The sequence below is a fragment of the Melanerpes formicivorus genome, unplaced genomic scaffold (assembly GCF_026170545.1).
Source record: "Melanerpes formicivorus ecotype bairdi unplaced genomic scaffold, bMelFor1.0.p_v2 SCAF_2, whole genome shotgun sequence".
Classification (NCBI taxonomy): Eukaryota; Metazoa; Chordata; class Aves; order Piciformes; family Picidae; genus Melanerpes; species Melanerpes formicivorus.
In genome coordinates this window covers 22,350,695-22,378,325 of record NW_027142354.1, presented here as the reverse complement: position 1 = coordinate 22,378,325, position 27,631 = coordinate 22,350,695, and the positions used below count along the sequence as shown (strand labels likewise).

At 37.2% G+C, this 27,631-nt stretch overlaps 1 protein-coding gene and 1 long non-coding RNA gene across 10 annotated transcripts in view; one reads left to right on the top strand and one right to left on the bottom strand.

Moving 5' to 3' along the window:
• The first annotated feature begins 243 nt into the window (after window positions 1–243).
• Window positions 244–12,920, top strand: LOC137448458 (uncharacterized). The gene is made up of 5 exons (XR_010989097.1): window positions 244–476; window positions 897–943; window positions 8,506–8,726; window positions 8,991–9,071; window positions 12,834–12,920. It is a non-coding gene; the product is annotated as an uncharacterized lncRNA (long non-coding RNA).
• Window positions 10,958–27,631, bottom strand: part of QKI (QKI, KH domain containing RNA binding) — a 162,139-nt gene continuing 145,465 nt past the window's right edge. For 2 of the 9 annotated variants that reach the window (XM_068152913.1, XM_068152937.1), the window contains 4 exons: window positions 24,168–24,255; window positions 22,275–22,571; window positions 18,842–18,916; window positions 10,958–14,145 (listed from right to left, as the gene is read on the bottom strand). In XM_068152913.1, the coding sequence (XP_068009014.1) occupies window positions 14,129–14,145; window positions 18,842–18,916; window positions 22,275–22,571; window positions 24,168–24,255 (477 nt within the window). In that variant the 3' untranslated portion in view covers window positions 10,958–14,128. The other 7 variants (XM_068152927.1, XM_068152953.1, XM_068152947.1 and 4 more) reach the window with 5 other exon arrangements.

The window sequence follows — 27,631 nt, the reverse complement described above, 5'->3', positions numbered from 1 at the left end:
CTTTTCTCCCAGTGAAAAGAGCAAAATGTGTAAAGGATTAAGCAGAAGTATTTCAGCCCAGGATTTTGGCAATTATGCTTCATAAGATTTTACTTGGAGCAAACAGTTTACTGTGGCAACATAAGCAGGTCCTTTCCTCCCACACAATCAAAGCTAGGAATTTTCCCTGCCTGCACATGTCTGTCTGTGGCTAGAATAAACAAGTGAAGCGAGTGGTTCGGCTGACTCACCAGCACAACTAGACTCTCCTGTTGCCACCAGCCACTGATACAATTTTTATCCTACCTGTGCAATTGTGATCTCCCTTTCCCAACCTTCTATCAGCCATCAGGCTCTTGACTCGAACATCAAGAGTCAGAATGACATTGCTAAATTGTCCAAGGGGCATCCTTCAGAAGAACAAGGCACATTAGCATTGCTTGTCAGATCTGCTGCAGCTCTCATTCTTGCAGGGCTCTGTGTGCATGAAGAAAAAGGTAAGCGGAAATGAGAAGTTGCAGAACGAAAAAAAAAAACCAAAAAAAACAAAACAACAAAAAAAAAGAAACAGAAAGGAAAAGGCACAGCACTAGAATTGCACCAGTGTTTTACTGACAAGAAATATAAGTTCTTGCCCAGAGAATTTATAGCTGAAATGAGTCTAATAGCACAGGGCCTGATGGCCCTGTCTGCATGCATTGCAAATTACTCACATGAGCAGCCCCACTGACTCCATGTGAAGGATTCTTAGACATGCACAGTGTGGCTCACAGTGATTAGTGACAGCAAACTGCAAAGGAAAAGGGATGACAAAGGAGAAATTGCTCTAAGGCAACATTATTTACTGCTTCCCTCCCTCCTAAAGAGTCAGAAGTTTGACTATTTCATTCACCGGTTTCACTTTTGTTTTAAACCAGATGCTTGCCAGAGTGGAAATCATTCATTTCAAGGTTCCTTCACACAGGTAAGTCTGAAAACAAATCCAGAGAAGGAGAAAGTCCTACTTCAGTAATATAATGTATTATTGCCACAGTGATGTACATAACAACTAATAACATGCAGTTGCTTGCCAAGATTGTGGCAGTTTTAGGCTGATGCCTAGAAAAATTTTCCACAGATTGAGTAGAAAAGTGGTAGAATGTAAATCAATTACCATTGGATGTGAAAGGGAAAATAATGATAAGGTCTGAATAATCCCATTGGTCTGATAACCAACTTTTTCTCTTTTTAGCTTTTTACTGTAGCAGATACTAGCTGGTGCTTTTGCTTGGCTGTTGCTGACCCTGGCTGCATTCTTCTTGTGGCTGAATACTACTAAGCTATTCTCTGCTCTTCTCTCTCTCTTTTACGTTGTATAGGGTGGGGGAAGGGAGCAGAGAGGGGGAAGCTATTAGTAGCCCCCTGGTTTTGTCCAGGGGGGTTCTTGTGTAGTTTATAAATTGTAAATGTATGTAAAAATTGTGTATTTTTAATATATTAATTGAATTTAATATTTCTAGATTTTAGTGTGCTTATAAATATAGCTTCATTTGCTTTCCAACTGAGCTAGTCTGGCAATTTTATTTTGGGGGGGTATTTTCAACCCACCACAAAAGATAAAAGCTTAGAAGAGTCTCAATTAAGGAGCTAAATCCCCACATCTCAACTTTACACTATATAAGGCTGGTCAAAAGTGTTTGGTTGCCAGCTGGCACATGGTTGAGTGTGACCACAGACAAATAAGCTAATACTGGGGTTTGCTGTGACTAGTAGCATGGCTGATAAGATCTTTCTGTTTTATATCTACCTTCTGACCCTGGTTCTTGCTAGAGAAACTCAGAGCTCTGTCTCAAAAACAGAAGCAAGCAGAAAGCTCACTACAGAGACGGCATCCCAGATATAGCCATTTACAGCTGTAAGGGTGAGGCTGCAAACTTGCATCAAAGTTTGCTTTTTTAAGGCATTCCAGTTTCAAAAATCTTATGATAGCCTGAGAGCTGAACAATCAGAACATCACATGATTGCACAGAGCTGGTGTGTATTTATTTTTGTGTCAAGGAAGTATATTAACAAACACACAAAAAGGCAGCGTGCAGCACTTGAATGTGGATTTTTTAAAAGCCCCTTGATTTTTGAGTTCAACTCTCAGATGGAGATGGTGTGTGTCATAAATAACCTCTACCATATTCAATGACTTATGCACCTTTGTTTAACAGGAATGCTACCTCACTGCAACTTTATCCAGACCTTTGAGTTTACTGTGTATTACAAGAGATCTAGATTTCTAAACGGCAGCATGTGTTAAACCATCACTGTATTGTGAGAGCAGGGGGATTGCTATAGTCAAAAGCTCAAAGATGTTCAACCTCAACACACAAAGCTCAGTGACAGTATCTCCGTGCTCCTCTGCAGTAGGTTCTGTGAACATGGAAGAGTTCTTGGAGCAGATAGGTATTATACAAAAAGGCAGCAGAAAAATTAAACAACCTTGATATTTTGCTGTCTGACAACACTAACAATCCCATGTTGTACCAGGAAATTCTGACTTCTACCAAGCAGACTTGCAATATTGTCCCATTTGGCCTATTCTCCTGGGTCTCGAGAGCAATCCCCATTCCCTGCTTCTACATTCCACTGGTAAAGAAACAAAGCAGCGCTGTTCTCTGCAGCTGCATTTCTGTCTCTTCACTTTTCCTTGGACTTGCCAGCTGTGAAAAACTGTCACACAGCTCAGTCCATCCACAGTGGGCCTGCAGGATGGAGAAAGTTATGAACACAAAGCAAGAAACAGTGATCTCTAGCACATCTGATACTCACTGGGGTAATAATAGACTGAGACTAGAACGCAGCTGAACTATGAGATTGTGCAATCTTAGTCACACTGTGGGTGTGACTAAGTAAGAAGTCAACTATTTTTTAAATTTTTTATTTTTGTTTGGCTTACATAATTTAAGTGCATTCAAGACTGTAAGACACTTCAACACTGTGATGATACCTGAGAGCACTCAGCATTGAACTGTTCAAGCACTCCACAGTCTTGAATGCAGTCATCCACAGCTGACACTCTACTGGGGAACTCAGTTAACCTCACTTCACCAATGGGGAATTGAGGTACAAAGATTCAGAACAAGAGCAACAAAGATACTTGAGAACACTGAGCTTTATTATGGGTAGCTGGAGGATGCAAAAGGCTAAGTTACAACTACACACTGAGGAGAGAGAAATACTCAGGCAGCTGAGCTGCTAAACTAGTTATTATGGGTGTGGTTGAAAGACAAGGATTTATTGATCCTCTGCTCTCAAGAAGGTATATTATCTCCAAGCACCAGGGGTTTTCTTTTTTGTTGATATCGCTATGAACAGACAAAAGACCACAGTACCACAGAATAGTAGGACTTGGAATGGACCTCTGGAGATCATCTAGTAAAACTTCCCTGCTAATGCAGGCACACCTACATCAGGCTGCACAGCAAGGCATTGACAAGTGTTTTGGAAAGTCTCCAGAGAAGGAGACTCCACAGCTCCTCTGGGCAGACAGTTCCAGTGGTCTGTCAGCCTCAAAGTAAAAAGGTTTCTCCTTAAGTTCAAGTGAAATCTCTTGTGTTCTAGTTTGCACCCGTGGCCAATTGTCCTATCGCAGGACACCACTGAGAAGAGCCCAGCCCTATTGTCATGACCTTCACCCTTTAAATATTTATATGTCTCAATAAGATCCCCTCTCAGACTTCTCTTCTCTAGACTAGACAGCCCCAAGTCTCTCAGCCTTTCCTTGTATGAGAGATGCAGATGCTCCAGTCCCCTAATCAACCTTGCGTCCATCCATTGCACTCTCTCCAGTAGTTTCCTATCCTTCTTAAATTGGGGAGCCCAGAACTGGACACAATATTCCAGGTATGGACTCACCAGGGCAGAGTAGAGGGGGAGGAGAACATTCCTTGACCTGCTGGCCACACTCTTCTTAATGCACCATTGGCCTTCTTGGCCTTGAGGGCACATCCCTGGCTCATGGAGAACTTGCTGTCCACCAGCACTTCCAGGTAATACAAAGTGAGAGATTTTTGTTTTATGGAACAAAAGAAAAAAACTTTTCAGATAAAAGGAAAGTAATTACACTCCATACTTTGACATATGAATAAGGCCTAATCCCACTTTAGGCAGCTGTGGGGATTTTTGTGGATTTGGCTGCAAGGGTCCTGCCCAAAATTGGATGATTCACACAAAATCACAGAATCACCAAGGTTGGAAGACACCTCAAAGATCATCAAGTCCAACCTGTCACCACAGACCTCATGACTAGACCATGGCAACAAGTGCCATGTCCAATCCCCTCTTGAACACCTCCAGGGATGGTGACTCCACCTCCCTGGGCAGCCCATTCCAATGGCAAACGACTCTCTCAGTGAAGAACTTTCTCCTCACCTCGAGCCTAAACTGCCCCTGGTGCAGCTTGAGACTATGTCCTCTTGTTCTGGTGTTGGTTGCCTGGGAAAAGAGACCAACTCCCTCCTGGCTACAACCAACCTTCAGGTAGTTGTAGAGAGCATAAGGTCTCCCCTGGGCCTCCTCTTCTCCAGGCTAAACATCATTAATTAATGAAGCATCTCAAATCCAGGTGTTCCAAGTGTAAAGATTTGTGTCCTCACCATTGAGACATATCTCTTCCATCTGCTTGGATGGAGTTATGTATATTTTTAAAAGTTAAAAAGTAAAATTTTTATATAATGTCACACTTGCACATCCTGGTTTAGACCTGAAGTCTTGCTTGTAATCTTTCTATACCAGTAATGAACTGTGCCACCTGGCCTAATGAAGGGAGAATTTGCCCATGAAAAGTATGAAAGCACAGAAGTGGGCAGGGCAGAACCTCAGAAGAACATGAAATTCAAATTATGCTGAAGGAGGGAAAGATTTCCAACAGAGAAATTAACGAGTTTGCTTAATATAGCAGGGAGTTACAGCAAACCAGCCATTATCAGGACTCATTCAAGGACTGAGAGAATTTCAATTCTCTTCACTTAAAATTCCAGCCTACAGTCTCTGATGAACTTCTTGTCAGCATAGCACGTGATTCTTGACAACGAGGCTCTCATTTGTCTCCTATAGAGTCCATAGTAATTTTATTCATATAAATTCCAAAGTAATTTTATTCATCTGTTGAGGACAGGCTTCAAAGCTCTGACATTACTGTTATTCTTTATCTTCTTTCAGTCCAGAGAAGCATACATTTTCTATTTTCTCTCAGAAACAAAGATGAAGATCTGCTTCATTTGTTGCCTTTCATGGAAAGAATCAAAATTGTCTCATCACTAAGGTTGGATTGGAAAATTCACACAAGAGCATGCAAGCAATGGCCTTGTGGCCCCCTCTGCAGTACTGGATCCACCCTCCATAAAATGATCCAGAGATTTACTAGAGCAGCACACATGTGAATTTTGTCATGGCAATTAACATGCAGGAACATCTCTGAATTGGCAACGAATGTTTAAACTTTTGGAGATTAGCAGGTAGGCTAACAAATAAACTGTTCTACCTGCATTGTAATTTAACCATATACTACCTAAAATCTTAGGCCTAGACCTTAAAACTTTTCCTTTGCAAAAGGCTGTGCTTCATGTGAAAAGACATAAGACATAGCCACAATTTGCAGTATCTTGTCAATTCACTACTTCTGAACATTCTTAGTCCCATGAAAACCACCTTGTCTGGAAATCAGTTGGAAAGCTGCACGCAACTAGCAAGATAAACATTACACTGCTCTTACACTGCGCATTTCTAATGCACATAGCACAGCGAGACTCCAAAACAAAGATCCCAGTACTCTTATGGTATATTAGCACACATCCTACAATATTATTGCTCATATAACCTGCCTTTTTGCTTTAATAACTTCTCTTTAAAACTCTGTCCCGCTAAAGTAGAAATCGATACACCTTTCATGATATAAAAAGAATCTGGATACAAAAGATGGATTTTCATAGATATTATGAAAACAAACCAAAGGCAATACCGCCACAATTACTTGCTGAAAGACTGACCTACAACAAGGGAACTTGGGGTCCTCCTTGCTTCATGCACCTGTTTCAGAAGGACCACTCTCAGTGAACAGAATATCCACAGCATTCTGAGAATGCCTCACTAACAGAAGTTATTTCTCTACTTAGTACCTAATCTGCATAAAACATTTATAAATAAATAACATTTTAGTCTTTGTTTACTAATGAGCTGCGATGTGATAGTGTTGAGAGATGTGCCACTAGCTTGTGCTTGTTGCTGAAGATAACATGTTGAAAACATGACAGGAATTAAAAAGGCAAACACATGCTATGGTACTTTCTTTAAAAAACCTTTAAAACATGTATTTTGGGAGTTATGGTTACTTATGGTTGATAAGTTTTAGAAGAGGTCGACTCAACAGGGTCTGACTGTCATTTGTCTATTTTTAACTGTTTGTGAACTAAGAAAACAATTGGATATCTCTTTCTATTTGTTGGTGGGCCTGAAGGTCAAAGTGAAAGACTTGGTGCACTCTTTGGAATGGATGCCTCTCATCTTTTTGACATGGATAATGCTTAAGCTTGCATTTCCTCAAGGGAACTACACTAACTAGCAAAAATGTTCAGGAGACATCTAGCAACATTAGGCCAACCTCTACGAACATACCAAAATATTTAGGAAAGCACTGGTAGAACAGCAGTAAAATACTATCTGTTGATATAAATTTTCCAGACATTAAATTCCACATCTAGCTTTTAATAACCAATAAATGCAGTTCTAAGTATGAAGGTGATAATAACCAGGTATTATTGAATTGATGCAAGAGGCAAAGAAGATTACCACAATTCCGTTTTCTAGGGATCTAGATGCATGAAGGAAGAAGTTTACAAAGTGCAGCCAAAGATGGCAGAGCAAATTAAACTGTGCCCAGGACTGCAAAAGCACAGATGTGCTTACATTGGCATCCAGAGGAACAGCAAAGATGTCAAGGGCTGCTTTACCTCCTCGAGTGGCACACACCAAATAGCATCTCCATATTCTATGAACTACCACCATTAAAGCTAGGTCAGCTATGACTATATGCCACCAATTTGTTAAGAATCACCATTGAAACTAATTTTGAATAAGACTTGATAGCGTGCTTGGTTGCATGGTTTAGTTGGCTGGGTGGTGTTGGATGATAGGTTGGAAGCGATTATCTTGAAGGTCTTTTCCAACTTGGTTTGGTCTACTCTATTCTATCATCCAACACCACCTAATCAACTAACCCATGAAACCAAGCACCCTGTTACGTCTCCTCCTGAACACCTCCAGTGATGGCGACTCCACCACCTCCCCAGGCAGTCCATTCCAATGGGCCATCACTCTGTGTAAAACTTCCTCCTGACCTCCAGCCTGAACCTCCCCTGGCGCAGCCTGAGACTGTGTCCTCTTGTTCTTGTGCTGGCTGCCTGGGAGAAGAGACCAACCTCTGCCTGTCTACATCCTCCCTTCAGGTAGTTGTAGACAGCAAGAAGGTCACCCCTTAGTTTCCTCCTCTCCAGGCTAAGCAGCCCCAGCTCCCTCAGCCTCTCCTCATAGGGCTTGTGTTCCAAGCCCCTCACCAACTTCGTTGCCCTTCTCTGGACACGCTCCAGCAAGTCAACATCCTTCCTAAACTGAGGGGCCCACAACTGGACACAGTACTCGAGGTGTGGCCTAACCAGTGCAGTGTACAGGGGCAGAATGACCTCCCTGCTCCTGCTGGCCACACTGTTCTTAATGCAGGTCAGGATGCCATTGGCCCTCACTAGATTTGTACAAGCAGCATAGCAGATTCATTACCTTAATTTCCTATAGTAACCAGAACCTCCCTCCGCCAAACCAGTATGTTAGTTTTACTACAAAATAGCAGTCCTCTTCCTTATTTACATCAAATAATTGTAACAGTGATGCTTACAGAAGTACAATAACATCAAAATCCCTTGGCTATGTTTTAAGAAATTTATAGAATCAGTGACTCCACAAATCTATATTAAAAATGTGTACCGCATGTTTACGATACCTAATGCACACTCGCTTCACTTCAGAGTTGCACACAACGGCACATGCAGGAAGAAGCTGTTCAGCAGAAAATGCCCTGGTAATCAGACAATTTAAGCCTTTCGAACAATTAACATCTTTCACAACACTGCTAAAAGCACTAATGAAAATTGAAGTGTGAAAAATGTACATTCTTTATTCTGCTCTTTAGGTACAGAATAAAACTTAACTTTTCAGAAAATAAAACTATAGCTACAGCTTTGAGAGCTGTCAGTTTGCTTTTGAGGATAAAGTACATGCATTCTTTCCAGTTACTTTATTGCACACAATGTACAGTTATAAATGATGTTTTATTTACATGTGTTTTGGCAATGTCCATGGTTTGTTTCTTTTTTCCCCTCAGAATACATTATTTTGCACAAAAACAAAACCTTGAATGTTTCACACAAACTGCTATAATACAAGTTGAAGGATGTATGGATATATATTTTGTCTTGCTGCTGTTTTTTTCAATTAATTCTTCTGTTCCAGATCTCAGTTATCTTTGCCTTAAGAATCAGACTCCTCCCAATTCATCTGTTGTCAAAGACAGACATCTGAACTACTGGCACCAAGAAATTGCCACTGCAGCCTGCCATGCCTAATACCCACCTCCTATGCAGAACCATAGCACCTGCAATTAGTGCACAGGCACATAGAAGGAAGAGCACTACTTCTGTTAACCAGTTTGATTCCGCATTGATTACCATGTGGTAAGGTTACGGTTCATGTGTTATTTGAATAGTATTTTAGCAAAATACATCAAATACACTAATATAAAAATTGAAATTCCAGTAACAATTATGTTTTTCCAACCTTAGGAATGTCTTACTCGAATTCCAATCTGTACAATGTGCTGTTTATGATGACTGCTATTTTTACCCAAAGAATTAAGTTTGGTATACTCATGCTTCCCCTAAGATAAAGCAGTTTCTTAACGGATTGCAAGACACTTTAATGTTTTCCTATATTTTCAGGGCAGAACCCTTTATAAAGCAAGAGTACAAGCTGGGAATAAGCAATCCATTACATGCAGATTTTGGACTTACTTTTGGAAGGTATGTTCAAGTAAAATATCTGTATTTTCAGTATATGCTGCTCATCAAAAACATACTAAAGACATCCCTGAAGACTCTCCATGAAATACACTCTGATGGAGAACACATTAAAAAATACTCTCAGAGAAACAACATTTGTTGTACTTTGGTACAAGTTCACTTTTCAGAAATAGATAGCATTGCTCACGTTCTACTTTGAAAGGCTCTTTTAAGTTCTGTGTATAGAAGTATTCTTCAATATAAAATACTTATCTTTTGTCCCATCTGAGTAGTTTCACCTAAATGAGAGAGTACTTCACAGAGTTTTCATGTGTGTCTCTGACAAAATTCTTTAGGAGTAGAAATTATTGGCTTTGAAATTACACTTGTACCATTATCCAATCAAAAGGTCCTGATGTTTTCTGTTGTATTTTTTTATCATCTGTCTGTGGTTGATTTTTAGGTTAACAACACATTTATGATCTGATGATCTGTTAAATTAAAAAAAAAAAAGAAAAAAAGGTCTGCACAAGTGAACCTATTCTAAATGCATTATTTCAGTTGTATCTATGTTTTCATAAAAGAGAGCTACATGCCATTAGAAAATTAACATTTTCTTCAGAGCTAGAGTATTTTGTTCCATAAAGATGCATTCTATTTTATTAGCAGTTTTACTAGCAATACTGAGAACTCTTAAAGTTTTATATTGAATGGACTTCAAGATAAGTAGATTAAAACATCATAAATTAAAGGCATTTCAACAGATGCAAAGCCTCCTCATCTGAATTTTTTACTATCTACAAGAAAAAATAATAGGCTTTCACAAGAACTGTTGATACCTGAAGTTATCTACATAGAGGATCTCCCTTGACATTAGTCATAATTACCATCCACTTAAGATTACAGATCTAGGGGGATGACCCAGGATATGTAAGAGAGCCTCAGACAGAAGAAACTCTAAGAAAGAGAAATGTTTCTGTAAAAAATTATTTGCATAGATGTGTATTCAAAACAGCATTTTCACCATTTAAATTCCCTGCATTCATGTTCCTACAGTCATCCACAGGGAGAAAGATCACATAAAGGCAGCCCTGGAATTCGAAATGGCTGTTGCTTGGTAATTTAGTGAAAGGTCTATTTTTGTATCTTCTGCAGTCATTAAGAAATGATCCAGTTTGACCTCTGGCTTACAGAAACTGTACTCCCCTGAGCTAGGCAATACTTGTAGACTATAGCAGATCTAAAAAAAAAAAAACAACCCAAACAACTAAACCCAAACCCAAAACAAAGAAACCCCCCAAACACTGAAGAAAATAAGGCACTTCTGGCAAGGAAAAGCCCTGGAGTCTGTATTTCACTGTATGCTAATTCTGTCCAGAAGTATTTTGTGCTTAGAAATGTCACATGATGCAACAGTCAATCAGTTGCCAAAACCAACAAGTCAGATTACTCTAAGATTAACTGCTGTTTCTGAATGGTTCAACAAAGAATCAAACTGGTTTCTGTACACTGCTACAATTTACCAATACGCTTGGGAATCTTTGCTCTTTTGCTGTGAGCAGAGAGTCATTATTTTAGAGAAAGAAAAAGAAAGTGTGGAATTAGTAATGCAGATGCTGAAAGGCAAGTGGCAAGACTCTACAAGAATGCCTCGAAAAATGCTACTTTGTTCCCGTTTCCACTGGCACCTATTCCCCAAGGTAAAAGGCCAGAATGACCAAAGCCAGTTTAACAGTAGTGTGCAGAATGTCAGCCGACAAACAACATAAAAACAAGTCACGTTGTGTTATCTGTGGTCACGTTCTTCAGGGTTAGTCCAGTAACTCAAGACTTTACATTCTTCCGTCTTTATTTTTAACTTCAATTAAACATATAATGGTTAATAAACAGACATAGTCCAGAGTTAGTAGGTTGGTATTATAACATTTATTAAAATAATGCTATGGGTTAATAGAAACAGCAAAGAACCAAAGAATTAAAATGCAAGCTATGTAAAAACCCAACTAAAACCCAAATATGTCTAATGTATTCATCCAGTAGCTAACTAAAACCCAAGAAAGACAACACTCCCAATATAATAAAGTACTGCAAAACAATTGGCAATTTTTCAGTTATCAAAATCGTGGGTTTTGCATTTTGTATCCTTTTTTTCTCAATCAGGAAAAAAATTCTTTTGAATGTTATATAACATACATATAAAACAAGATAGAAAAATACATTATAAACTTGTAACAATGGCTGTAAATACATTATCTTACATGTTTCTCATAGGCAATAGGTTGGTTATGGTACATACATAGCATGAAACTACTAAGATAATAAAGAATAGACAAATACATGTCATCTGTACGGTTACATACAAGCGACACTCCCATCTACCCACTCTAAAAAAATTACATAATACTGTCAGAAAGAAGTCTTAAAACTACTTACTTTAATAAAGAAAAAGTCATTAAAGAATGATAATACTGAGAACCAAGGCATTCAGAGATTTCAGAAGTCATGCTTTTTTTTTTTCCTTAAGCTGATCCAAAATTTTGTCAACTAAGTTTTCAAAAGTTTGTTCAGAGCAAACATTACTTTCACATGTCACACATCTATTTCTTACACTTCCCCTCCCCCCAGTAAAAGACCTTTGATAAACATCTAAAATGTCCAGGTTTTATCATAGTTGAGATGAAACTGGATCAAATACTGGTATTGTTTTAGCAAATCCCTCCTCAAATGTTAGAGTGTCGCAAGTTTATTCAACCAACCAACCAAAATAAAATCAAAATGGCACAGCATATACTGTAAGTACTTAATCAACACAACTGTATGTGTAACAGGAAGACAAAGCCAGTGGCACAATAAACAAAAAGCTAGATGAATACGGAAGGATGAATGTCTATTGCATAGTAAATAAACTGATAATCATTTCCAGGTGAGACAAGATGTTAGATGAAGTCACCATGCAGGTGCTTAAAAATGTAAGCCCTCTTAGCTTACTATTGACCTTTCGTTTGGAAGCTGTGAAGATTTGCAGGAGGAGAATAAGTTGACATGAGAGGAATAGTTATCACCTGATATTTGCCAAGTATAGTACTGAGCCCCATACAAAGTAATACTTAATGTTTTCAGAATTAAATACTGTGCGTTCAACAGCTTCAGCTCTTGCACTTGCCCAGCTATATGAATCTCATGTGGAAATAAGGGTTAAAAATTAAGTATAGCTGGACATCAATCTATTAGCTGATGCTCCTCTCCTGCTTATCTTACAAAGAAAAGCCAGTAGACAGTTCTAATGTCAAAGAAGAGCTGAAAAAGAAGTAATCTGCATGCTGTTTGCCACTGCAGGAGCTGCTTGTGAAAACTGGAGACACACTCAGACTCTAACTGAAAACTAGCTAAGCACTTTCAATTTCATTATCGACAGAACATCAGTTTTCTGGGTGATGCCAAAGCCTATAATATTTGATGTTTGATTTATTCCAACCAAAATCAAGAAAACTCCTCTCCCTCCCTGAAAAAACCCTACATACTCCCAGCTCTACAAACATTTGTCAGGTAATAGTCTCTTTCAGCATGAGACAATCTGTATCACGGAACCCTTTGGTTTACATTGCGCAAGTACAGCAGTTGCTATGATTTACAAAGTAGAGTGGCTGAAATAATGATGGGCTGGTTTGACGACAACTTAGCAAGTATTTTTCCATAGTGAGATTTTGGCAAAGTTGTATCACACTAGTATGGCAAAAATCAGGTAATTAATATGGTCAACTCATCATTTGTCTTTCCTCACAGCTTCTTTCACATACTGGGCGACTGAGTGGCATGCAGTAACTTGTCTGAGGGAGAAGCTGATTATACAAGACATTTGACTAAATGACCATGAAGAAAATAAGGCACTTCCTTTTCTTTAGACTTATTCCAATACTTAAAAAATAAAAAAGAAAGACTAAAAGGCTCTTTTGGTCTTTTGTTTCTTGACAACCACCAGAAAAAATCATTTAATGAAATAAAGGGTTTCTTTGTTCTTTTTTTCATTTTTTTTTATAACACTTGAAAGTATAAAATGCTACATTTCAAAAAATATATTTTTTTCTGCACCAGCACCCTTGTATAGTAAAAGTATCTACTTTTTTGTTCATTTTGTTTCAATGCACTACACTTTATCTACAATTTCATTACATGTATACAGCAAATAGGCAAGCATGGCTTTTACATCCTTAATGAAATTTTTTCTATACAGGGAGGTTTAAAAAAAATATTTGAACAGTTTGCCCAGTAATGTGACACATAATGCATGTACCTTGTTCTCACGTAATCTTCTGAGGAGATTAAAGTGTAGTTAAAATAATTTAAATTCAGATTTTGCTTCAATAGTGTTGCTGTTTTGTTCTCTGCATTAACGTAGTTCTGAAAAGTCATCATAATCTGCATTTCATGGCACACTTTCCTTTAAAACGTCCGATTTGGCAGGCAATAGATAAAAGGCTGCAGCTCCCGCCCTTTAAGGGCATGAGCAGTGACTAAACAGCATATCAAATTTTGAATACTTTTTTGGAATCCCTTCCCCAATGACATCCCTGACCAAAGGTTCATGCATGATGCATCATCACACAGTACATTCAGAGAGAGCTTTGACTTTTTTTTTTTTACTTTTTTTTTCTTTTTTTTTTCTTTTTTTTTTGTTTGAGAAGAAAAATATTCCTAGAAGTCTCTCACAGTAACTGCCTCTGTCATCGGGTAGTTAAGGGACATCTGTCTCCATCTCGTGCGAGGCCTCCTTACCGTTCGCTTGGGGCGGGACACTAGAGGATGATCAGTGCGGAGGGATGAGTTGGACCTTATTGCTTTACTACTATTCAGTGCAGGTTCTAGAACCACCTTCACCCAAACAGGAGAACAACAAAAAGCGGAGTTGGAGGACAACAATTTCTTTGTCTGTTTTGTTAGATGGTAAGACGAACGGACAAGTGCCCCAGCTCGCTGCACTGAAGACAGGCAAGCAAAGGCGTTTACCAGTTAACTGATCAGCAGGCAGGCATGGTCAGGTCATCATTGGGTGAAGAGTTCAGAGGTCAGAAGGTCATAGGTTAGTTGCCGGTGGCGGCTGGGTGGTTAGAAACAACAAAAAAAACAAAACCAAAAAAACAACAAAACAAACAAACAAAAAAAACAACCAAAATAAAAAAGAAAGAAAAGATAGAGAAGAGATTAGTTCCAGCTAGTGACGGCTTAATGACAACATGAAAACTAATCACAACTAATAAAAAAACCAAGCATGTTTAATTCTGACATACTGATTGACACCATCTACAGACTGCAATAAAATCATGACAGCCCTCCATCATGATTTGGACATGTGAAGGAGAAGCCCGCTCCCACAAAACTGGTTAACAGGAGAAATAGAGATAAAATACAACTAATGACTAATGGTTAGTAGCAGTCGATGAAGGAAATTGGAAAATGAAAAACAACAAACAGTTTTGGAACTAGGTAGAAGATTTCTGGAACAACAGTCAGTGCACAGCATCAGTATCTGACTGCTATTAAGCATTAGTATTTCCCCAGGTGCAAGCATTAAAGCAACTATTAATGATGGATGTGATTATTAATAACTGGTTGTTAAAAGAATGGAGTAATCATCTAAGAAATCCTGGATTTAGAGAAAAAATTTGGTTCAACAAACTATGGGCCAAACAAAGGTTTTTTGTTCAATAAATTTTTTATTGCCTTTCATTTATTCTATTTACAAACAACATGGAATTTCTTGGCCTCATGATACAAAGCAATACTAAACTGTAGTCTAGCAATGTAGGCATCATCATGGGAACCAGGAAAGTGCTCAGCCTGCTACTTTAGCCAGCACTTCCCTGTTCAAAATACTATTTTACACATATAGGACACTTAAAAAATGCACTTGCATGTAAACACTGTAAAAGTCCTGCCATTTTAAAGTCTATACTTAAAAAGCTCTAAGTACATCAAAAAATAGAGAAAATATCTAATTGATACTAATAAGGCATTTTAAAACTACAAACAGCTCTCTTTATTCATTTTCAAGGCTAATACTCTGCAAATACAATAAAATCTGACATTTCATATACATTCCTGCTTTATATTTTATATTTTAAAAGAAGCCACCTGTAAATACTATTTTCTTTTGAAAACAAAAAAAAAAAACCAACAAAAAAAGAAACCCAAAAGAACAAAACAAAACAAACCCCAAAACCACAAACAAATTACAGTAAAACATAAAAAAGTTCTCAAGTGGAAAGTTATCATTCCCAATGCTCTTGAGCTGCTCCTTCTTTAATCATTCTCTCACATTCTCCTTCACCAAACTTGGTCCACTTAACAGTAGTATGAGTTTTATTTCTTAAAAAATATTTTAAGACTCATTCAACAGCTTAATTATAGCTCATAAATTCTGAGGTTGATAGAAGTTTTTGTACTGTTGCCATTTTGACTAAGGCAGAGGAGACGAAAAGTGAGAAAGGCATTCAGTGCAAAGTCAGGTTTGTGCCATTATATAAAAAGAAGTCCAGTAGGTGTGAAATTCACAGACAGCATTGGTTTAGCAATCTTTCTTGTGGGTTGTTTTACTTTCACATAATAAAAATGGCCTATCATTTAGGATACAGTTTATAAAACTACAAAAAAATTATTACTGTAACATCAATGAGACCATATACTCCCTGATTTTTTTTCAGATTCATGCTAAGTGGGATTTATTTGAATTGAAACAGATGTTTCAAAACCAAGCAAAAATAAATATTTTATGTGGCACAATCTCACCACTTTACAGGTATACTAGAAACAGACTCTTAAAGCATTCTGGTACTGATTAAAATTTTGATTAAGTGGTATTAAAATTTATATATAAATTATGTGACTGTTGTTTTGTATAAAACATTCAAGAAAATTCTCAGCATTAATATTTCTGGTGGTGTTTGTAATCAAAGCAAGCTACCTCTTAAAAATACTAGTACACCTGTGATACATCCTCTGCCAAGTCTCTGGCCTTCTACAGTACACACAGGTTTGTCAACTGTGCAACACCATTTACAGTTTATTACAATTAAATCAGTCAGTCTCTTTGTTATATGCATCAAATTCAATTTTGTATTACTTATAAACTGGGGTTTTATTCTGAGTTAAAATTAGCTATATTTTTCAACCCCTCACCAATTCTAAATGCTTAGTTGTAAGAATAAAACATTTAAATGTTTGGGGATTCTTACTTTAAATGCAGTGCTTATCTGTAAAAAAAAAAAATAAATCAACCATACCTATGCAAAGAATAAAACCTATTTAAAAAGTGAATGCAGTAGTACTACAAGGTCATCTGAAAGTCAATTTAGAATTTAAAAAAAACCCAACCAAACAAAAGAAAACAAAAACAAACCAAAAAGCCCACTTTAGACCCAATGAATGCAGATATAGATTCAGTGACATTTCACAATTAAAAAAAAGTTTCTGCACTGAAAAAAAAGTGTTTCGGTTTGCTGACATTGTTTTTCATGGCTAAACCTGGAGAATGATATTGGTGACAGAACAACTAAATAGGTGACTAAGGTAAATACCAATAATATTTTAATTCTACAACATAGTACTAGCACATTAAAGGAAACTGAACAGTAAACTGTGAACTGAACTCTGTTGAGCCAAGTTGTCTTCCAAACCTTTTGTGAAACTGTTAAATCTGTGCAGCAATAATCTAAAATTACAACTTCAAAATACAAGAAAATACAGTTGTAAAATTAACTTGGTTTACATTTCTTAAGACACACTGGGATTATTTAGATAAGACTAAAATAACATTCTCCTGAAATATCAGCATGGTTTTTGTGCTAAAAGCAAGAAGCATGACTTCTTTCATAGAACACAAGCCATGTGCATTTATCTACTTAAGGCTTCCACTATTGCTAGAGATGAGTATTATATTATCAGAAAATGGCTGTAGCTTAAAAGGTGAAATGACACCCATAATTAATTACAATTACATAACTGACCCAGATGGAAGATCTAGGTTCTTCACATAATACTCAAGACCTCTTGTTGGGAAAACAATACAATGATGAACTTGAACTACGAATTGGTACTTCCCCTTTCTATGCTTTGTCACTGTATTTACTTGTTGTCTCAGGCAAATACCTAATTAAATAAAAGGCCAGCCACCTGAAACTACCAGTCCAGATTATGAAAGACCGTTAGCACAACCTGAATTTTGTAACATTAGGTTGTACTACTTTCAAAGACAACCAAATCCTGACCACCAATTACTCTTGACAGAGATAGGTTTTTGGTAAACACGGGCCACAACTTTATTCTGATTATACCCTTCTGCCAACTGAAGAGTTCTCAAGAAATGAGAACAAGCCAATGGGCTGTAAATAATATGCAGTGATATAAAAGAACAAAACAATCTTCTAGAAAACTTTAGTGTCATACCAGCTTTACGCTTTCTGTAAAGCATAAGAACATATGAAAAAGTGTTATGTAAATATAGCAAATATCCAGGAGAGCCCTCTTTATTCTATTGACTGTAATCTGTATTGTTTTCTGTAGTTAATTTATGGAAGGTTGTGAGAAGTGAAGTGTACTCAATGTTAGGAGATGTCAGATCTGTCACCTGAATTTGGCTTTTGAATATTACAATATCATGGAAGCCCGCACATCAGTGACTGATGTGAGCAGAATAATAATACTTGGCATGTAATGCTTTGCATCCTCAAAGCCCTGTACGAAACAAGAACCCCACAACACCCCTGTGAGGTAGGGAAGTATTATTATTCTTATTTTACAGATGGGAAAACACACAGAGAGAGCTAAAATGACTTGCCAAAACCCACAGTGAATCAGCAATAGAGATGGGATAAGAATCCATCCCAAACATTGCTTCCCAGCCAATGTCAATAAACCGAAAATAACACTTTTCTCAATAAATTTAAATGCTTCATTCAGGGGTCCAAAGGCATTACACTTGAGGAAAAGGAGAAAAATGAAGATTTACTTTCCATTCAAGGATTAAAGAGAGATGCCCAAATATTGGATGTCATCTCACCAACAGGACTTCAAAAGTTGCTTCTCCTTCAGGTTACACATTTTAGCAGCAAAAGGCAAATATAAAGAAACAGATTTTGGCAAAAAAACCAAAACATACTCCCTACCCTCAGTAATTCAAACTCAAACAACTTCTGAATTATCTTCACAGCCCTTACCTTTCTGAATTCAGTCAGGTATCTGAGAACATGCATCCTCCTCATAATATACAGTACAGTGGCTCAAAAGTGTATCGGAAAAAAAAGGAACCTAAATCTTCAGATTTCTCCAGACACAGACAGGAGGCATTTATTCCTTTACGTCTTTCTCATTAAGCAATCACCCATTCATTTTATTTTGCAACACCAATCTGATATTTCCACACCAATTAAAAGAACAAATTACAGGAAGGGGGGGAGAGGGGAGAGAATACGACCAAATTAATTATTGTAGCACTGAATTAATAGTGTTCCTTGATGCAGATGGTTCTTTAAATAGCTTTTACAAGGGAATCAGTTACAGCCCTTATATTAAATGTATCACAAAATTTATATATTTAATTGAGCTGGGAAAGCTGAGATTTATGAAATGTTTTTAAAACCACAAACATTCCCAAAGCTCTAAAACATTAACTATTCAGATTTGGGGGGAAAATAACAAATAGGTCAAAACAGTGTATTTGGTTAACCAGCTGTGGTGTTGCAAATCTCATGTACACTCAAAGCACTTCTTACAAACAAGAACTGCAGAACTAAACTAACCTCGGTCTGCGGTCACAATCCTTTGGTAAGGATGGACACGCATATCGTGCCTTCGAACTTTAGTAGCCACCGCACCTAGTTAAATTGCAATTACCAAGACAAAAGTTAGAAAACATTCAAATAAAACATTAACAGCAGGTTTATCAAAATGGATTTAAATGACCATTAACTACAAAAGTTCATTTTAAGAAAAAGCAACAAGTTAAGGCACAGCAGTTTCAAATCTTAATCTCAAAAGGAAGTTTATCTGTGCAGATTAATATTGCATTTATTTTAAACATCCTGGCCTTAACGTGTTTAATCCATTCATTTACAATCCCAAAAAATTACAGTATTTCATGAAATCTATTAGACCCAAGCACAGAAGCTTTACTAGTCACATATTCACTGAAGTGCCTTTCTGCAGCAGGACTATTTTAAATAATGCCATCTTTTAATACTGACAATTATTTGCTAACCTTAAGATCACTTCCAGTTCTACCACAAAAAAAAAAAAGTTGTAAAGCAATTCTTCAAGCCTACAGATTGTGATTTTAAACTTTAAGTCAATAAGTATGAACTGCAATGAATTAGGTGATTAGTAAAGCAAACACTATATAGAACACTTAGCAGTCAGTATACTACTATACACTCATAAATTACAGCTACTCTGTAATAGGAGCTAATCCAAATTAATAGCACTATTTTATTTAAAATCTATGTGCAAAAAAGTGCAAGTAAGTCACTGACTGCTAGGCCAAGCTTTTTCAAGGCTGCTGAAACTAAGCATTTGTTAAAATTCAGATCTGATGAAGGATCAGTTAAGACCGTTCTTGAATTCTTAGCCTTTCGTTGGGAAAGCCATACCTGAAGATAAAAGGAAGGGAATTAAAAGTTAGTCACCAACTAAAATTTGATTCCAATACCAATATCCCCCAAAATACTAAAAGGGATGCATTCCTCTGTCATTTTAAAGGGAATTATTTTAAGACATCTTAAAGGTCCACTACTAAAATGGACAAAATAAAGCCTACTATTGACTGTAACGATGAAATAAAACTCAAGAAAAAAATAATTTAAATCAATTAACCCTACACAATTGCTCAGATAATAGAGCAGAAGCATTAAGAATTACTGATTCTACGCTACTTAAGTGGGTGTGGTCTTTCCCCCCTGCACACTTTTCCTGTTTTCAGTAAGATCTGGCTGGGTTAACTGTTGAGCTCATTCTGAAAGGTCTTTTCCAGCCTAAAGAATTCTATGATTATTGGAGGAGATCTGTTTTGGGCAACACACCTGTGCTCTTGCAGCTAAGCTCAGAAGTATGCAGTGATTTCAGATGCCATTTTAGGAGTAATTTTCCCTTCCTCTCTCCTCACAGAAAATATTGCAAGAAATCAAAATTCCCTACATCATATTAAATTATTACTATAGAATGATCTGTTTTTTCCTTACTATCAACTGTATTCAGAGAGTGGTTTGCCACTAGCCAGCAACTGATAGCTACCGTGATGGTGCCTGTAACTGTGACTTCATCACAAGACATGATGCAAGTGAACTCACAGACTGGGGATGGAAGAACTGGGGAGAATATTTACATGTTTGTGGAAAATTAGTAAATGATGGCATTATCATATGCTTACTGAATTTTAGTTATAGGGTATTGGACAACAACCATAATCTGCTCAAAGACAGACATATTGAATACTTGTGTCCTACTCAAATTTTTATTATTGATTCACTAATCCTGAAAAAATCCAGAAACCTGAGGTATCTTTTTTCTTCATTTACAAAATATAACATGGAAATGTGTATGCATACATTGCATATGCATACATACAAATAAATCAGCAAGTATTTGTCATGTAAGTGACAGACTGATTTTGGTTTTGCAACACTTTCAACAAAATACTGACTTTGAACTTTATTGTCCAGTGTCCATTAGAGATGTTCAGAATTTGGGTAAATCAATAACTGCCACTGAACAAACTAAGATCAAAGTCCTAAAAACCCAACACTATGAAGCACCAAGGTCATACGCAATTCAGAACAAACTGAAGAGAAAATATTTGGATTCTGTGGATGGTAGTAAAGGAAGAAACTATTGAAACTGCTTGTTCCATATCGGACCAGTTAACTGCATTATCATTCTCACCTTTACACAGCTAGTCAGTGGTCTGAAATATAAGGAATGATGGACATTTCAATCCAATGCATATAAAAGAAGCAATCAGTAAAGGGGCTGATTGTTATCGTCCTTTGATTAGAACTTAGTTTGCTTTACATTCACTCACTGAAATTTTACTCTGCTTTCTGATCCTGAGGAGAGATTTATCAGTTGTATACTAAACAAAGAAGTAAATCCCCCCAAAAAATGGAAAAAGACTTCTACATTCTCTTCAGTTTTGATACAAAAAAGGTATAGCAAAATAGGAAGTTTTCTCTTTGCAAGATTACTGGAAATTAATTCACATTGACTAGAGCAAAACCAAATCTGTTGTGCAGCCAGCAGGTCAAGAGAGGTTATTCTGCCACTCTGCTCTGGTGAGACCTCACTTGAGTACTGTGTCCAGCTCTGGGGCCCTCAACACAAGAAAGATATGGACCTGTTGGAGTAGGGCCACAAAAATGATCAGAGGGCTAGAGCACCTCTCCTGCAAAGACAGGCTGAGAGATCTGGGGTTATTCAGCCTGGAGAAGAGAAGGCTGTGGGGAGATCTATTAGCAGCTTTGCAGTACCTGAAGGGGGCCTGGGAAGGGACTGCTAGGTCCCCTAGCAATAGGACAAGAGGCAATGGTTTTAAACTAGAACAGGGTAGATTTAGATTGGACAAGAGAAGAAATTCTTTACTATGAGGGTGGTGTAACACATTGCTCAGCGAGGTGGTGGAAGCCCCATCACTGGAGACATTCAGGGTCAGGCTTGATTGGGCTCTGAGCAATGTGATCTAGTTGAGGATGTCCCTGCTTATGGCAGAGGACTAGATGACCCCTAAAGGTCCCTTCCAACCCAGTGCATTCCATGATTCTATGAAATTTGGTATTTATGAGAGCCCAAACAGCATATAATAGACCTTCTATTTGTTTGTAGTTTTCATTTTTTATTTTCTTTTGAGTTTGGTTTGTTTGCTTGTTGTTTTTTTTGAACTTTCCCTTTTTGTTTGTTTGGGTTATTTCCCCCTTTGCTATGTATCCACCATCTAGTATCATACAAGCACTAAGATTTTATTTTGGGGAACCATATTAATATACTTGACACACATTTAATAACGGAAAACGTATGAAAATGTTTGAGTTATAGAATTTGAGCAGTTTTTGTAGGCAGTTTTGATATACCTGAAAATAACACTGTTGCGTCGATGTTTTCTCTTTGAGCTCCACAAACTTTTAAGTCGCAAATGTCACAAAACTATAAGCAATACAGTCACCAGTCATCCATGTACAAAGATCTTACCTAATACACCACTAGGTTCAATAGGATACTCAAGGATTGATGTAGCTGGTGCCAGTGTGTAGGGGTATTCATATGGTGTGTAAATTAAACCAGCTTCGGGTCCAGGTGGAACTATTGCAGCGGTGGGATGAGGAGTTCCGTTTGGCATGACAGCGGTTTGTATTTGTCTGATCAAAGGCATTATGGTAGGGCCAGCTGGCGTAGGAGTACGCAGGGCAGCTGGTGGGAGAACAGGCGCAGGCCCGGTAATAATCCTTGGAGCCTGGGCTGTTGCTGCAAGAGAAAAGGCAAGGGCTGCTACAGTAAGCAAAGAAATTCAGAGGAAAGTATGGAGATAGCAGTACAAAACGTGGAAAGAATGGGAAAAAAGGGGGAAAGTAGGAAAGAAGAAAAATAAAAGGAAATCATTAGTACATGCGCTGATCACACAGTGCCAAAGCACCCCATTCAAATGCAAACAGCTTTCCATTTTGCAGTGTGATTAAGCATGAACATGCAAAATAAAAAAGCCATTGTAAAACAGTGAGATAGATTTCTCAAACAGGTTACACAGCACAAAAGCTCGATTTAGACCACATTTCTTCATTTATGCTATCAAGACTGCATGAGACTGAGATGCATGCAGGAGATACATGGAAAATACTGTCATAAATATGGAATATAAAATTTAGTGCAACTACAGAGTCCACAGACACTCAGTTATGCAGAGCTGCTATATCAGTCTAGAGTTGTTATATGTCTTAAAATTGTATTTAAACTTATACAAAATTCTGATTTCCAGGATCAGTGAAGTTAAAGATGACCTAGAATCACCAAATCTCCTCTCCTGCAATAGCATGAATAAAATGGACTCAAGAGCAACAGTTTGCATCAATTTAAGGTACCTTGAAAGCTATTTTACTCATAAAGTTGCAAATAGTTTGGAGACTAAAATATATTTAACACTGATCTAGCTTTAAATATTACAATGTTCATTAGGGCTGAAACATTTACCTCTACCATTGTAGTGGTAAAAGCCCTTGCTCATGTCTCTTTTCAAATCAGAATAATTACACTAGTGTAAGCACTTTCAAATTGACCTAACTGCATTCCAAACTTTAAACATATTGGACAGTGAAACGTTGACCCTTAGAGAGATGACTGATTTAACTGTGCTTCTGACATCTGTATCACAGTATAACAGCAACTACATGTTCAGGATGAGAAATAAGAGAAAATAATTTGTACCATACATAATAGGTATATGCTCTCATTAGTAGGTGTATGTAATTAATTGTCAAGTGTAAACCTGTGCATACATGCATTTGCAAAAGCATTTTCACACAAATGTAATGGAAGATATTGTACAAATGGCTTATTACATCACTGAACCCTGTGAACTCAGCTGTGAAATCAGTTGATGAATTGTTGGGAAAACGTAACACTGGGGGGACACATGCAAGCAAGATGAAAGAAAGGCATATAATAAAGGAAAACGTATTCACAGGATCCCAAATACACATAACATTTTCAGATTAAATCTCTAAAAATAAGATTGAAAAGGAGTCTCTTGTCCTCTGTATGCACTGAGTTAAAAATTACTATAAACCAAATGTCTGGCTTAAGGTTTGAATTTTTTTAACTATTTGTAAATATTTCAACTGAGATACCCTGTTTAAAAATAGAGGGAGGAAAAAAAACCAACCCCAAAAATCAAGCAAAAAAAATCCCAAACTGACAGCTTATCTCCAGAAGATCTTTTGCAACAGCTAAGCTACTGTTATTGCATTGACCTTTTTACTGCCTTCAATTCACCAATACAGTTGCTACTGTACATTTGCCAGAAAGTAGCTTGAGGAATCAAAATGTACAAAATTGCTACGTCATTGGTCCTTAGGCTTATCACATGCTTACGTGATTTGATGTTGGCATCTCTGTAGGTGCCATTCAGAATTGCAAGCTCCATCAGTTGCATCTTTTTAAGGCTGTCTTCACCTTCTGCCTGTGTGTGAGAAGATGGGAAGAAAATTAGACTTATTAATTCACTAAGAAATAAGATATATGGGATCTAGAACAAAATGCCTTCAAGTTTTAACCAAGTGAAATACCATTAGTCACAAAACTAGTAAGCTTTGTCAACTTTTCCTCACAATTAAGTGCAAGATACCTGTTTTCTATCATTAAGTGGTGTTCATAAACATCTCAATAGTTGTGGAATAGACTCACAGGGTTCAGTGCAAGCCGAGTTTGGGAAGTTGTTTAAGGAAGGTTTAATGAACATTGTCATGTGCTCCTAAAGCAATCTTTTAATACATTTTATTATTAGGCTAGAGGAAGAATAGACACCACAAATTTTAAGCAACTTCAATTTATCTTAGCTTGCTCTACTTTAGATGATACTGACCACTTCAAAGGGAGAGGGGAGTGGAATAAAGTAGCTTTCCAAGCAGGACATCAACAACTGCTGTAAGGCCCAATTCCTAATTCTAGCAGATGTAGATGAATTCTGATCAATATATGACTACTATTTATACAGTATATACTATTCTTGGGATTTCTTAATTATAAATTGCTTCCTTGAAGTTATATGCTCCCCTGGTATCCTGCAGCTTTCATAAATACTATGCAGTATTCAGTATCAAAAAGCTCACTGTTTCAGTTTCTAACAAGAATATGTCTACTGTGTACAATTTTAGTTTTGAGATCAGACATTTTCTGATCTGTCTGTCCAGCAATACTATCAATTGTTTAGTCTATATCAACCAGAAAACAAGATTATAATATAAGAAGGCCAACAGAGATGGTCAGTGTCTACTTTAAGCTACCACTTCACTTCTTCTGCAGAATGCAACTGCTGAAATTCTCAGTGACATGGAAAAGAGGGCAGCTTCAGTGTCAGCTGCATTGCACACTTCCTTTGCTAAACAGGACTTCCTAAATGTTTTCTTATCTTATTTACTCACATAATGTTTTCCAGATATTTGCAACAGTATTTTTCAAGTTAATGTGAACCTGGGTAACAACATACTGTGCCACCGATCTCTGAAATCTAGCCTGAGCTCAGACAGAGCTGCTCACCTTTCTTAAACTACAACTTTACAGACTGCTTGAACTAGGACTTCTAAGAGCAAACAAAACTAAAAACCAAACTAAACCAAACCAACCCCACCAAAAAACAGAATTAGAAGCTACAAAGAACAGCAGTCAACACTTTTAACAACAACAAAATCTATTAATTAACTTTGTGTTCATTACAGCACTGCACTGCACATCCATCTCAAACTAGTTAAGAGTTAGTAGCATTATCTACACAGAGGCTTACAAATGTATACATAAATATTTTTTCAGGCAAGGTTGCAGCAAAATATTATTATACATACTTCATTCCCAAAGTACAGAGAAATAATTTAATCAACTGCAAGTACTGTGTGTGAGGTATGCTCAAGGACCACCATCCCCTGCAGTGGAAACTGCAAAATCTGATTTTTATCAACAACTTAAAATCAACATGTTAAGGTCAGTCAACACTAGATTACTTTCAGATGTCAGAAATGAAATTCCTAACTGTAATACTGAGGACTTGCATAAACACAAAGATTACACACAGCAACATTTTATGTTGCCGTTAAACATTCAGGACATACTGAAAGTCAGATATTTATTTATATATTAAACATTGTGTGACAGACCAAGTTAACACTAATACTGAAAAAGTAAATACATATTCAACTGCCATTTTAACTACAAATTTATTGTACACTTAAGTACTATATTATCCAAAATCCCTCAGGCTCTATAGTAGTTAAATTGAGACCCTCTGGGGATACCGATTATACCATGCTTAATATGACATACTCAAATAGACTTATGAAAGAAAATTTAGTTTTGTTTTCAGAAACTACCCCTGCATCTTTGCTGGTAAATTACCTAGATAATCATAATGAAACAAAAGCAATTTCACATCTATTTGCCTATCTAGATCTCACAAATTCTTGCCACTCTGGATATACCTTATCCAATTTATTTTAGCAATAAGGATTGTTAACACGTCGATTCCTCGTTTTCCTTCCCCTCGTAATGGTTATACTTTGTTATTAGCTTTTTTCTTGGGTTCCTTTATTTATTTGTTTAATTGAAAGCGTGTAACAAAAACACCTCCTCACAATGCCAGCCGCATCTCCCATATAGTCCCATTAATGTTACTAAAATTGCTGACTTCCTCCAAATAAGTGTACAGGTGATTGATCTGACACCATTAATGTGTCTCAGTAAACGCTGACTCTTACATTCCACTTGCTAGCATAATTTTAGTAACTAATCCCAGATTTTGCACAGTGAGTATTTCCCAAATGTCACTATTTATAGGATGGCAATGTTAATACAGAAAACATTTTCTCTGCCATCTAAAAAAGGAGGAGTTACAAAAATTTAAAAGGAATAGAACAAAACCAGAGTTTGGATCTTTAACATTTTCATTTAGGTCACTGTACTTCCTATGAGAAAAGACGCTGCAATTATTTAGACTTTACTAATGATGTTTACAAAAATAATAATGGACTTCAGCATACAAGACAGACCAAGTCCTTAACTTTCATTTTTGAGATTTATTTGTCTGGAGTACTGCTCACCAGTTGAATAAACTCTTCTACTTTTAAACACACTCAAAAATGTAGTTTAAACTTGTTCCTTAAAGACTGTACCAGTGACAAGTCACAGGTGTTGGATGTGGACTTGCATTACTAGACATTAACACTGTCTTTCAAATTCTGGTATTTGTTTTCAAAGCATTTATACAGATTTAAAAGAAAAGTAAAATCCAAACAAAATAAACATATCAATACGAATTTTTATTAACCTCTTTAATGCTGATCACAAGGGCATGATTCTGACTCCTCCCAGAAGATGGCACTATTTAGTACACAATACTGCCTGCTCAGGACATGGGTGCTTAGCACTATTTGCACCAAGGTAATAATAGTACTGCCCTCAACATGCAATAGTACACCCTCAACATGTAACAGCCGCCTGTCACCTTTCTTCAAGGTCTGAATCACAGAAACGGTCAGGACCTTTTCAGATATGCTGTCATGTCCTTCATTCTCTGGTATCAAGCTCTCCACTTGAACATCATTCAACAGTAGCTAAATCCTCAAATTTCCAAGAGCAAGGATAAAGCAACAGGCACATATTTTTGCCTATCCTATCCTCTCTCTTCCTTGCTGACAGACGATTAAGTGAGGCACTAAGATACAATCTATCTTAGCTCCAGGCATTTCTGCAGGCACTCTCTGTTAAAGCAAAGAGAGGTTGCATCAGGGATATAAAGGCAATCTCTAAAGGGACAGTACATTACCTGTACAATAGCTACAACAAAGCTC